The sequence below is a fragment of the Parasteatoda tepidariorum genome, chromosome 3 (assembly GCF_982258835.1).
Source record: "Parasteatoda tepidariorum strain Cologne lab strain chromosome 3, Ptep-v5.0, whole genome shotgun sequence".
NCBI classification, from domain to species: domain Eukaryota; kingdom Metazoa; phylum Arthropoda; class Arachnida; order Araneae; family Theridiidae; genus Parasteatoda; species Parasteatoda tepidariorum.
Window position 1 is genome coordinate 110594775 of NC_141757.1, and position 14868 is coordinate 110609642.

The following is a 14868-nucleotide window of genomic DNA, read 5'->3' on the forward strand; positions in this document are numbered from 1 at the left end:
TTCAGTTTTCATTAAAAGCCCATTCAATATCACATTTTTATAAGTTAAGAAATGAGACATGTATACAATGTAATATATTTTCGACGATTCATTTCATTTTAATTCAGAGGACATAATATAAAGTGGGAATGGATTAAAATATGCACTAGAAATGAAACAAAAACAAAAAAGTTAATTGGATTTCGAAAAAGCGATATGATTGCAGGAAATTGCCTATTCGTTTCTCTGAGTTTCAATTAACTCTACTTTCAATCAAAAAATATCTTCCTTTTTTTTTAATTAGTTTCCTTTAATTGCTATGGGGCTTGTTCGTAATCAAAATGTCTTACAAAATTTTGAAATTATTTAATTTACTCTCATTTTTTTTTTCTTTCATTTTGAGAAAAATTCGCTTTAAAACTTTTAAAAAATTAAAATTAACTTATAGTTCTATTCATTTATTATCTCATGATAATTTACCATCCAATTTACTCATTAACAAATACAACACAAAGCATTTCACTTATGTTTTAGTCTTTTTATTTTCAAAATTCATGAAATAACTTGACATTTTCTTATTGCAGAAACGTAATTGTAAGGCTCTAATAAAGGTTGTAATGAATTTTTTGATATTTCAAAGATATATATATATATATATATATAAATGATCCCCTCCGCAGAGTATCGAAATTGTGATGGCATGCCTTCGGAGCATCCTCTGAGATGTTTCCCAGACCGTCGCCAATAGCCCATTGTGCAGCTCTAGTGTGACGCAAATTAACAACAACAACATATAAATAAATGACTGTTTGTCTACATGTGGGTGGGTGTGTCCCTTATGTCCTCAACTCCAGCTGATGGTTTATAAACAAGATTGCACGTTAAAGTCAAGCTAAGTTTCTCCACATAAGTTAGAATGTTAATTATCGTGAATTCAATTAAATACAAGACCTAATCGCATATCGAGTTTCTTAAAATATAATTCTTTCTCTTCTACGTCTTTTACTCAACTTAAGTTTATAATTTTCTTTTATGCATTTCATTGTAACAGTGACATATTTTTGATTTGTGTACTTGGTAACTTCGATAATTAGTTTGTTTGTGTTTTACATGATTTGATGGTTGTATTTGTGTTAAGTAAGATTTAGAGAAGGAAATTGAAATCGTTGTGAAAGAATATAGAATGTGTCGCTTAAGAGAATTGATACTTGAGGGGCTTGACTTACTCGAAATAGAATGGAAAGAACAGCTGTTAACGTAAACAAATGCTACGTTTTAACAACCAATCAGGATCGAGACGTACTAACAAGCAAAAATAATGGCAAATAGGATACTTATTTGTTACGGGGAACCGTAAGAAATCGCCATATTATTATTAACACTAATGCTTAATAATAAAATAAACTATGTGTTAAAAGGCAAAATTAATGGAGAAAAGGTTAATGGGAAATTCATTCAGGAGAACCGTAGGAAGTAACCATCGATGGTAATATGTATTACTGGTATTATGGTAATTGGTGCAGTTTTAATAAGTATTCTACTGCAGGTTTTCTGTAGTTTCAGAAAATATTTTTTTCCAATGGTCGCAAAAATAGGTTATTAATATTTTAAAGAATTCGAATTAAAAGAACTTTTTTCCACCCCTACTTATAAATAATTTAACGGCAAAATATGGATCAGATAGAGAAAAGTTCCTGCTCGAAATTCCTTATCAAATACTAATAAGAAATCTATTTTTCTTTTTTTAAATACTGGCTTTCGTTGACTGCAGCTGACAAATGCATGTTGCATAAAACTTAATTGTTGAAGGATAATGTAACCAGTACCAAATATTCTAATATATGTACGAAATATTACATTGTAATATTTGGTGATTATAAAAACTTCACCAATACTAAGCAGTTTTAATATTGATGCTTTGGATATAAGTGTTTTACGTATTCTTGAAAGGCATATGTTCAGGAGAAAATTACTTGATAGAGGTAAATGTTGACTATCATGAGTTTACCGTTAGCGATAGCATCATGCCAAGTAATACTAAATACATTTTGTCTTTATTCTAACGGGATGAACTGCAAAAGTTTTGCTTACTTCAATAACGTAAAGCTACCAATAAGAGTAACGATTAATATTGAATTTTAAAAAAAATTATTTTAGCTATATTATTTGAAAAGCTTAGTGAAAGAACTAGGTAAGCGACATTTTCAGAACAAAAAAAAAGTTGTAACCGAACTATATTACTACCAATTTATTAGAATACGGGACTAATAATTGTTTGCTTTATTTTATTTACCACTACCAAGCAATAATTCTAAAATCTAATGTGGATTAGTTATATTAAGATTAAAGTGAGGGCGAAAACAGTTCTGCTACATTAAACATACCCATATTTATACAACCACTTTTTTCTATATTCTCTGATTCATTAATTCCCCTAAAAATGTCACTTGCATGGTTCTTCCATCAAGCTCTTTTTGTGTCGGTATATGCCTTTCAGTTTAGAGCATTATTTTACAGTTTTTCGCAGCACTGATTTACCCCATGCAGAGAACGGGTATTCAGCTAGTAGTAAATAAAAATGTCATTGCGACTTCTAAAAATTTTAACCAAACAAAACACATTTTTATAAACTTTCACAAAAAAAAAATTAAGATTTTTGTGCGTATTTTACTTATTTGTCTTGTTGTATTACAACTCATTTTAATTAAAATACAATAAATTGAATTCAAACTTAATTAAAAACTGTTTGAATTCGTATTACTAATATAATGAATTCGGCTTAGAAAGTTAGCAAATAATAGAAATCAAAGCTGGTTTTAATACGTCCGTCCAGAAATCTGTCATAGAAAATAAGATACCTTGCAGTAATTCTGATATTATAATTAACCCTTAATATCCGTTAATTCCGATTTTGAACGGATTACTAAACTCTATGAGCTCCAATCCATCTTAATGAAGTGAGTTTTAGACTATTACTCCGTAATGTTATAATAAACTTCAATGATTATATATCTACTTGCAATATTGTATTTAGCGTGAAACTCAAATTGCAATTTGCACTTACGTGACAGTTTGAGCGGAAATATTTTCTTTTTACAGAAATTACTACTTCTGCCATAACAAAGTAATAATAATTATATTTTAATGAAACTTCTTGAAAAAACAATTAGGTTTTACATTCTATCTTTATATATCTTCCTATATATATTCTATCTTTATATATGTTCTATTTTCAACTCTAAAAATAAATCATTGATAGCATCGTTTTTAGTGCACTCTGAGTGCAATATGAGATTTTTCGATCTCTTTTAGAGATCGTCAGAAAAACCCTCTATATATTTAGAATGTATTTTATTCTACTTATTTGTCTTGTTCATATTTTCTTTTTATATATATTTCTTCGCGTTTCCTTATTTGACCTTTTCCACATTTGATGCAGAGGTTTTAATGGTCTCTACTAATGGTTTTCGTCACTCACAAATATTTAGATTATATTTTATTCTACTTATTTGTCTTGTTGATATTTTCGTTTTATATAAATTTTTTCGCGTTTCCTTATTTGACCTTTTCCACATTTGATGCAGAGGTTTTAATGGTCTCTACTAATGGTTTTCTTCACTCACAAGTATTTAGAATATATTTTATTCTTCTTAATTGTCTTGTTAATATTTTCTTTATATGTATATTTTTTCGCGTTTCCTTATTTGATCTTTTCCACATTTGATGCAGAGGTTTTAATGGTCTCTACTAATGGTTTTCGTCACTCACAAATATTTAGATTATATTTTATTCTACTTATTTGTCTTGTTGATATTTTCGTTTTATATAAATTTTTTCGCGTTTCCTTATTTGACCTTTTCCACATTTGATGCAGAGGTTTTAATGGTCTCTACTAATGGTTTTCTTCACTCACAAGTATTTAGAATATATTTTATTCTTCTTAATTGTCTTGTTAATATTTTCTTTATATGTATATTTTTTCGCGTTTCCTTATTTGATCTTTTCCACATTTGATGCAGAGGTTTTAATGGTCTCTACTAATGGTTTTCGTCACTCACAAATATTTAGATTATATTTTATTCTACTTATTTGTCTTGTTGATATTTTCGTTTTATATAAATTTTTTCGCGTTTCCTTATTTGACCTTTTCCACATTTGATGCAGAGGTTTTAATGGTCTCTACTAATGGTTTTCGTCACTCACAAATATTTAGATTATATTTTATTCTACTTATTTGTCTTGTTGATATTTTCGTTTTATATAAATTTTTTCGCGTTTCCTTATTTGACCTTTTCCACATTTGATGCAGAGGTTTTAATGGTCTCTACTAATGGTTTTCGTCACTCACAAATATTTAGATTATATTTTATTCTACTTATTTGTCTTGTTGATATTTTCGTTTTATATAAATTTTTTCGCGTTTCCTTATTTGACCTTTTCCACATTTGATGCAGAGGTTTTAATGGTCTCTACTAATGGTTTTCGTCACTCACAAATATTTAGATTATATTTTATTCTACTTATTTGTCTTGTTGATATTTTCGTTTTATATCAATTTTTTCGCCTTTCCTTATTTGACCTTTTCCACATTTGATGCAGAGGTTTTAATGGTCTCTACTAATGGTTTTCGTCACTCTCAAATATTTAGATTATATTTTATTCTACTTATTTGTCTTGTTGATATTTTCGTTTTATATAAATTTTTTCGCGTTTCTTTATTTGACCTTTTCCACATTTGATGCAGAGGTTTTAATGGTCTCTACTAATGGTTTTCGTCACTCACAAATATTTAGATTATATTTTATTCTACTTATTTGTCTTGTTGATATTTTCGTTTTATATAAATTTTTTCGCGTTTCCTTATTTGACCTTTTCCACATTTGATGCAGAGGTTTTAATGGTCTCTACTAATGGTTTTCGTCACTCACAAATATTTAGATTATATTTTATTCTACTTATTTGTCTTGTTGATATTTTCGTTTTATATAAATTTTTTCGCGTTTCCTTATTTGACCTTTTCCACATTTGATGCAGAGGTTTTAATGGTCTCTACTAATGGTTTTCTTCACTCACAAGTATTTAGAATATATTTTATTCTTCTTAATTGTCTTGTTAATATTTTCTTTATATGTATATTTTTTCGCGTTTCCTTATTTGATCTTTTCCACACTTGGCGCAGAGGTTTTACCGGTTTCTGGGAGAGGTTTTAATGGTCTCCGCTAAAGGTTTTCTTCAACACAAAGTCTATGGAAGAAATTCCATGTCTCCCGAAAGTGGTCGTAAATAGAAGAGGTCGCTACGTAGAGGTGGTCTTTCCTGGACGCTTCACGGTACTACGGATATTTCACATAATGTTGTCATATTTTCCTTACATTTCTCAATAGAACACTTTTTTCCCTTGCGACATTATTGATAGGCCTTACTGTTTAGCTGTAAATGCACATCACTATAGTACATAAACCAAATCATTAGTACTACATCAACGAATATCACACCAATAAAACAATCAATTTGACTGAGTATTGCAAAATACTCAATCCTGATGCGTAGCGTTTTTGAAAAGTGCTTTAAGGTGCTTATTTTCAATTTTCGTTATTTTAAAAAACTTAAAGGTGCTTCTCTCATGGGGTTTTTCTGAAATGAGTGTTCTCATGAGTGTTCCCTTTTCGTAAATGAGATTTTTTTTTTCCATGTCGATTTTCGCTGCGTATTATGCAAAAGCGTAGTCTTTACATAGTTCCATTCAACGTTTTTACAATTCATTCAACCACAATCATTTACCATCGGTTCGTAATGTATACTAATCATGTTACATGTCTGATGAAATATTTGGAAGTCCGCATGTGCATATACTGAGCGGGTTCGGTGGGATTCTTGCACTCGCATGTGCAACTCTGTTGTATTTTCTAAGATATTCTCGATTTCAGGCTTCATTTTCCACCCTCTGAAATCGAACCAAAAAATCCCTCGATCTTTTTATGGTGGCTAATATAAACAGGAAAAGAGTTCTTTGTGAGAAACTTTATTTCTTTGCTTTGCATTTTATTACGATCATGCAAAGTCTTTGAAAATTATTTTGCATTTTATTAATGTATATAGTACTTAAAAATATTTATTTCTTTAATATTTATTTTAAAAACTTGTTTTATAGAGCAACGAGCTTATTAAAAATTTCATTGATCTAATTCACTTTCAATATTAGGATGTTCAGACTTGTTTCGCCGTGCTCTTCATACGACAGTGTGGAACTACTTATTTCTGTTAAAAAGATCACGAACAGCTACGAATAGAAGACCAGAATAAAACAAGAAATTTCCTTACTTCATTGATTCAAATATGGTAAAGAAATTTAAAAAAAATTGTCAATAACCATAAAAGCTTGGTAGGATCTGTACCCTGAAATCGAAGGGAGAAACAAAATGTATTACATACTAATTCCCATAAATAATTGTTTTCCAAATCATCTGTTTAATAGAATTATTACGCTCACTTCTCTATGGTGTTTTTAAAGAAGTAAATTATTAGTTCTTTTAATTTTTAGAGAACTTCTAAAATATATTAATTTTTATTTTTAGACATTGACTCACCATTGGACGGAGGGTAACTGCATAGGGAAATGCAGTAAATGCAAGAAGCCTATAAAATCCTATAATGGCATAACTGGACTACACTGCCGTTGGTGCCACATGACTGTAGGTTATAATTTTAGCCTTTTACATTAACAACTTATTTTAAACATTTGTCGATTGTTTCAGTTCTTATATACACTTCAATCAGGCAATTATTTTGATAGGTCCAATGGAAAACAATGACAAGCCACACTTGAAAAATGTCTAGCTTCTTTTCTTAGTGCTTTATTTTTTATTATTTATACTCGGAGTTTTATTCAAGAAAACTCCTCAGGATGTTGTCATTTTTTTAATTCTTGTCAAAAATTCGCAAATTATCATGCAAAAAATTAAAAAAGGTAATCAAACTTTTACAAATCATTATCATGATTCATCACTGTGAAAGGCAGAATTAAGGACATAAAAATATTGATTATTGAATAAAATTGAAACAAAAATAGTTATTAGATATGCCGTTCATTTTCTAATAATTTTGATATTGTTTTTACCCTTATTCGCATATTAATTAACAAGCTCAAATTTGTATAACTTTGAAAAGAATTTTAAAATTATTTATTACGGGTAGTGTTATAAGGCATCTTTTGAACGAAAACTGTATCTGCAGGGAATACAACACCAGTTTTGTGAAAAAATGTGGCTTGTTGCATAATTGCTTTTCAAATAAATGTCCAAAACTAACAGAAAAATGGTTGGTTTGTCATTGTTGCCCAATAAATCTTTCATTTATACTATAATAAGTATGACCATGCCTTCATCTGTATGAAGTATTCTTAAAAACTAAAATAGATCCGCTCCATGCAGCTCCGGCTTCATTAGTTACAAACTACCACAATGGTACTGTTGCAGTACATAATAAATTTCAATAAAAGCTGGCAGTACCAAAGTTTGCTTTAATATTGCGTGCATCAGAGAGCTGTTGCGTACACCAGAAAGCTGAGCAGCTCGCAGAAGTTTCTTTATTTCAACGAATAACGGGTTCATAGCCTATACGACTTTTCAACAACTTGGTTGATAACGCAAAAGTTGTCGAACAAGTCGTATAGTTTATGGGTTCTTCAAGTCGTCGACGGTCTGAACTGAAGTTGAAACAAAAAGGAACCAAGATCCATGGATTCATCCAGTATGATTGATTCTTCATTTCCACTGTTTTGTGTGGTTATTGTTTGATATCGTGGCCTGATTCGATTCCGATGCTGTTGAATTCGTGTTTAAATGTGCCTTGCATGGAATATGATGACTTCTATTTTATCCGCTGTTTGTAAGCAAGTGAATCAGTTCATTCAGAAACCTGCCGACATTTTTTTAGGTTATATTTCAAATGTTATTTTCTTAACGAACATTATGTTATTTTTATGACTGTTATAAATTTATAACAATGACAATATTAATGGGTTAATTTTTTTCCCTCGCTAACAAGTGCTATGCTGATTATGAAAATAGCGAAAACTATCAGCTTAAAGAAAAGATAATTCTTTTAAAATTGAAAATTTTTTGTGGTCTTATTATTATAATGTTTGAAAAATTACCTCATTGCATTGTTTGAGTTCATAAAAATATGGAAAAATTGAGAATCATACATTTATTTTAAATATTTTTATCAAAGGGGAAAAATGCCTGCCAAATTGGCACTTTTTTTAAATTTAGTAAGTAAATTATTTTTCTTGAAAGCCACTAAACTCTTTTCAGCAAAAAATAGCATTTAACTTACAATTAAAACTTTTCTTCAAGTTTAAGTAACTCAACCGATAATTTCTTTTTATTTTAATTAGTGAAAACATCCTTAATGTCCTAGTAAGCAGGTTTCTGGACTAAACGATTCAACTTTAAAAAAGATAAAACTCATTCCACTAACTTGGTGTCCAAAACTAAAATATAAAACGCATGCAATTTGGAATTATGATGTTTTGATTTTATTTTAACACTGGCCTCTAACAGCCAACCCAATTCTGAGGTTACGAATATCAATGTTCAACTCCGTAGCCTTATCAATTTGAACCCAATCCAGAAGACAATGGAAGACTCTTGGATCTCGCATTGGAACAAACTAGCCTCCTTGGAGGACTTTTTGATTAAACTAACCCGCATTTCGTTACATGGAGAGGAAAATCTCGAAATCTCCCGTGGTTTGCCCAACGACGAGAAGTTCCAAACCCATGATCTATGCAGATATTTTACGCCAGCACTATGGCTGATTTGAGCAAGTATAACAGCATAAATAATTTTATTCGCATGCATTAAGCATTTTGATTGCGTTGTTGAAATGAGACAGATAATTATGGGTTAGCCCTTCATACGAACAAAACTTATGACTAAACACTTATTTACACAAATTTACTTGAGACACAAATTTACTGAATCTGGAAGAAATTTGCCAAACTTCCTTTATTTCTTCGATTTACGAGACGAAGGGGAAATAGATGTATTATTCTACAAAAAAAGATTTGTAGAAACATTTTATTTACCAAAAATGTTTCGATATTTTATTTATAGTATCGAGTCTACGGCCATAAATAATATTAGATTATATTTTTAAAAAATAATGTCGTCAATAATGTAATGTAATGTTGTCATCCAATGTGGATGCTTATATGGGTAAATATTTTTATCTTCCCGAAAGGATTTGCATAAGATGATTTTATTTGTGTTGATTCTGTTCTTTCTATGTTATTCTTAAATTTTTAGACATTTCTGGACTTATTTAATCGTTTCTTCCTTCTTTTAAACTTCAGTCATATCAAAGCTTTTCTTTTTCTTCCGCGTTATTTCCGACATCTCTAGATATTTATGAACTTGTTCCGTTGTTTTTGCGTTATCTACGAATTTTACTTGGTAAATATTTTCACCGTTATTCTACATAACGGTGAAAATATTACATAACGGTGATATAATCTACATAACGGTGCATAGCATCAAAATTTATTCCAAAAAGTGTGTTTGTAATTTTAATTTTGGACACCAATATATTTCCTGACGTGCTTCATGTATACTTTTCAATGTTTCTTATTTTAAATCTACAATTAAAAAAAAAAAGAATTTTCGAGAAATTTTCTTCGCATGTTTCGTTACTGTAACTGATTATTCTGCTAATGAGTACATTATAACAGGTATAAAATATTATACTTTCAAAGTGGATAATGCTTGAAATACTTTCACGCTATAAATATTTCTATAAATGCATAATTTTTCTTTTAAATCTCGTGAAAATATATGTTGCATGAATTGTTTCAACTTGCATGGAGAAGTCCTTAAAATGCTCATAAGAATCAAATCAAATTTAATGATTTTAATACAAATTCTTATTCGATTATTTCAAATTTAAATTTGAATAGGTATAACACAATTTATGTTATAACACATTGCCAAAATGCCTTCTTCTTTTAGTTTAATTCTAATGATTACACAAATAGTTAAGCGTGTTTGATTGTTAGAGGAGACAGAGAGAAATTGAAAAAATTACTATATAAACTACTTCAGTGTTTCATCTAGCAATCAAACAGTGTATTTGTGTTTTCAGTCCCACCTTTCTTAATAGTGATTTCTCTGATTTCAATATCTTTTTTGTTTTTGTCTTGTTAAATGTTAACTTGCTATTCTAATATGATTAGTGTTTTTTACTACAATATTTAATAAGAATTCTAAGAAATATTAAAGGTAGTTACTGCGTAAAACCTTGCCTAGTTTGTAGGTATTTTTAAATAAATATTTCTTTTGCCTATCAGGGTAAAAAGAAGTTCCATACAGTTTTAAAAACAAAATTACCACTTTTCTATATTCATAAATTTTCAGCAACAATATATTAAAAGATTTGAATGAAGTATGAATTAAGATTATAAAAGTTATGTAATATTGCATTACAATAAAATTACATTTTTTATCTGAAATTATGATTTGAATTCTAAAAGCCTCTTGCAAAGGTATTCTCTAAAATTCATCCTTTATTGTTTATATTTAGAATACTTATCCAAATTGAAGTCAAAAAGTATGGAAAGTTGGGCTGGGGCGCTAATTAATATATAATAGAAAAAAATTAAAACCGCTGTTGAAATCTGTCAAAGTGACAGTGAAAAAGATGAATAATTAAAACCAATTTGAATTCCTTGGTGAAACTTGAAGGCACTTTAAATTCCTATCTATCTCTTCCAGCAATCAAACAGGTTTCGATTTTTTTCCGTCAGACGTTATTTAAATATGGATAGATTTATAAAATAAGTTAAAGATTAAAATCTATTGATTTATTTAGCATATTTTTTCCCTTGCTAAATTCATTTTCTATTTTAGGGTGATTTATTAACTGTCAAGGAGGCTAAATATATATATATATATATATATATATATATATATATATATATATATTAGTAATTTTGTATTGTATTCTGTTAAGTTCTATTTCATAAAAAACTAATGCATAACAATTTCATTGTCAAAAAACTCCATGCCTTTTTTTCAAATTAAATGAATACGTACGTAACTTTTTTGTTTTATTCCTTTATCTATGAGCATCTTTGTCTGATAAAATACAGATATCGTGTGTTTATTTTAATGAAATGAAGAACCCACTTTTATCGATGGTTTATTATAAAGTTTTGTAAAAGCAACATGTTGTTCGCAAAATGTGCATGTTTAATATTACAACGCATGTAAAAATGTGATAAAAATGCTTTGCATGATTCATTGCAGATATTTTCTACATTTTATTATAAACTCAATTTGACTAATTTTTTTTATTTCAGTATAAAGGCTTTTGTCACTCGCCACGAAATGTTACATAAACATATACCTGCTGTTTAGTAACAGCACTACGTTAGAAATTATATATCAATCTTTATTTTTAAACTCAAACTATGTGTCTCAATGCCACTTTTGAGAATAATAAAAAAACATTATTAGATGTGTTCATATTTTTATAAATAGTTGAAAATATATCAAAATAGTATAAAAAAAATTTATTTGACTGATTTTAAATACTTCTATTTTTTTACGAAAATGCATCATATCATACAACTTTGATTTTTATAACTATTGTAAGTTGACTAACATTCAATAATGCTAATTATCGAAATTTTAAAAATCAGTAAGAAAAAATGCTACAGTTTAGTAAGAATTAAACGTTTTTATCATTTATTTCCTTTAAAAAAGTTGAAACGTCTCTAAAGCACATTGTTTGAGCACAGAATAATACTCAAATGTTGAGAATTGTTCACTGTTTTATAGTAATTTTTATTAGATTGAGAAATCTCATTCAAGTGGCTTTTTTTTAAAGAAGGAAAAAAGGGTAGACTTTTTTTAAATCTTTCAAATATGTCTCTGTCTTATACTTCAATCAACTTTTCAGCTACATCTTAGGTTTGGAATTAAATCTTCATTTCGAATTTTAAACTCACTGAATTGTTTTTATTTTCCTTGTACAAAACACTTCATACAGATGCTAATATTCTAAAATATAAACAGCCGAAAGTAATACCATGTGATGACTATAACATGTAGTAGTATAGTTTTTAATAGAACATGTTACATGTTTAAAACATGTTTTAACATGTTAAAAATTGTTTCGTAAAAACTATTTTTTTTTAATTGTTTGTTCTGATATTTTTTATTGAATCATTCTTAACTTTCTGAGGATAAATTCATTTTCTAATTGAACAATTTTGAAAACTTTTCAATCAATTCGTGAACGACTGTTTTATTTCTTTGTATAGTTTTACTTATGAGTTTAAAAAATAGAGTATCAGGCACGTAATAGAATTTAAAAGAATGCCTTTTATTATTAGCTCCACAACCATTGTGCCTCACAGGTAAAGCCTGAATGTACTCTTGGAGAACACAGGGATCATATCTTACCTCCTACATGCATATGCCCCATAGTACTCGTAAGTATGCAACCCTTACTTTACGCTTATTACTTTAATTTACGTTAAATGATTAAAAACAAAATATCTATTTTTAAGGATATAAAAAATGCCGGTTCAAATTACGGTATTAAATATCGGCACTTTGGCTATATTATCGGTAAAATCTATTTCCACCTTAAAATACATTTTTACCAATTACCGTAAAATCACAGAATCACTCTAATTAAGTGAATATTACTGTAAAAATTACGGTTTATAAGATTCTTTGTTCCGTAACATGTTGAAAATGGTTTTTTGGTGTAAAGTACCAGTACCCTGAGTGCCGATACTTTTTACCGTAATTTGATTTAGAATTTTTGACAGTGCATGTCGTCACATGAAATAACGTCTTTTTTTTCCTTTCCAAACAATCTGGTATTTTTATTACACCTGTCAGTTTGCAATAGTTATTCATGAATGTTAGGTTAAGTTTAACCTATTCTAGGTCAACGCTTTATAGCAAAGTACAAAACGTTAATATGAGGAAAATGAAATCGCTTCGTGAAAAAAACGAGGAGCGCGTTTGTGATCCAATTTTTAAAATATTTAGAACGATCTTATTTAGACTCGCAAAAATAGAGAAGTGTTGATTTTCTTCTACGTGAAAAATAACGTCAGTGAGACAATTTTTAAAAATATTTAATAGCTTTTATAACATTTGAACCAATTATCCATTTTAAAGCTATGATAATTCTTTTATGCAAGATTGAATGCCATTCTAATAATTTGGTGTATAGTTGCCACCATTTTTGGTTTGAGGTAAACTAAATACATTACAAAGTTCATAAATGTAATTATCTTGCAAGGAATTATATAAAAATGACGAAATAACAATTGTTTTAAAGAATTAGTGTAAATATATTAATAAAAATGTCTTTGTTTTATCGAAAGAAAATGCTTTTGCGATTAAGCCATAAATTGTTTCGAATGTAAATAGAAATTTGTGTTGTTAGTAAGTAAACAAACAAATAAATAAAATAATAACAAGGAAAATGGGACTACATGCACAATTTTAGATTCCCTCTACAAAATGTTTTCAACACCAAAAGTTTTTAAAAATGTATAGATAGTTTAAACCATAGTTTTACGTTAAGTGCAATGCACTTTTCGATTAAGAAAAAAAGGCATAATGTAACCTTTTTATTCGACACTGTTCTTCGTTGACTGTAGGAATTAAACTTGGAAATTTAATTTAAAATCTTCAGTTTTATGCAATTTAAAGCTTAATAATTGCTTCGATAGAGATTAAATTTAATATATGATTTAAAATCATAAAAAAAAATCCAACCTGAATAGTGCGTGATAGTACAGGTGCTTTCCTTGTTAAACATTATTTTCCAATGTTATCCGATAAATGAAATCTTACATTTACTACAAATCTTTCATATTACTTCTGCTGCAAAGTCGTGATGGCTAAAGAGATAGATCGTTTGCCTTCCAATAAGGTAAACCGGGTTCGAATCCTAGCAAAGGCTGGTCGATGCGAATTCCGCACCCGGCTCGCACCAACCACAGTGCTGACGTACAAATATCCTCAATGGTAGACGGATCATGGGTTAGAGTCCCCTCACCATCAGACCAACCGTGGGAGGTTTTTGCTTTTTTCCTCTCCATGTAACGCAAATGTGGGTTAGTTCCATCGAAAAGTTCTCCACGAAGGCAAATTTCTCCCAATACTTGATCCAGGAGTTCCCTTGTCTTCTGGATTGGGTTCACAATGACAAGGCTGCAGAGTTGAACATGAGTAGCCGTAAACCCAAAATATTAGGTCGGCTGTTCAACGACGGTTGTAAAATATAAAATAAAATAAAAATATTACTTCTGCTCAAAAGTGTAGTTCTTAAAGAACAGTTTAATTTAAATACTGAGTTCGAAAAAAAACAATATAAGATTTTAAGCGGAAAAATTTTTTTTTGTTTTTAAACAAAATAGCCCTTAATGAAAAAAAAATATCAAGCCAGAAAAAAGACGTTATTCTTTGTAACTAAAAATCATTTGATGAAAAACACTTTTTTTTCTTTAAAAAATTGATAAGAACAATTTTAATCTTGAAAATTGTAATGAAATATTTTACTTATCTTTCAAAAGAATTTATTTCATTAAATTTTATTGATATTGAAAACCAAAATACAAATAATTTTGTTATAGTCAAAGAACATATTAAAATAATTTTGTAAAGAGAATATTAATTTTAGAATTAAATATTTAGTATGAGAATAAGAAGCATAAAGTTAGGTTAGGACTTAATTAGATTTTGATTTGAAAGTATGGACTTAATTAGATTTTGATTAAAATTTACATTAATTCTTTTTAATAATTTTTTTCTTTTTTACTAATTAATACCACAGAAATAAAACTATGTTGAATAATGT

At 28.7% G+C, this 14868-nt stretch overlaps 1 protein-coding gene across 8 annotated transcripts in view; it reads left to right on the top strand.

The window, feature by feature from the left end:
- Positions 1–14868, top strand: part of Dgk (diacyl glycerol kinase 1) — a 464938-nt gene that overhangs the window by 405956 nt on the left and 44114 nt on the right. For all 8 annotated transcript variants that reach the window (XM_087159924.1, XM_087159926.1, XM_087159928.1 and 5 more), the window contains exons 15-16: positions 6555–6671; positions 12377–12475. In XM_087159924.1, coding sequence (XP_087016050.1) covers positions 6555–6671; positions 12377–12475 — 216 coding nt within the window. The remainder of the gene's footprint in view (positions 1–6554; positions 6672–12376; positions 12476–14868) is intronic.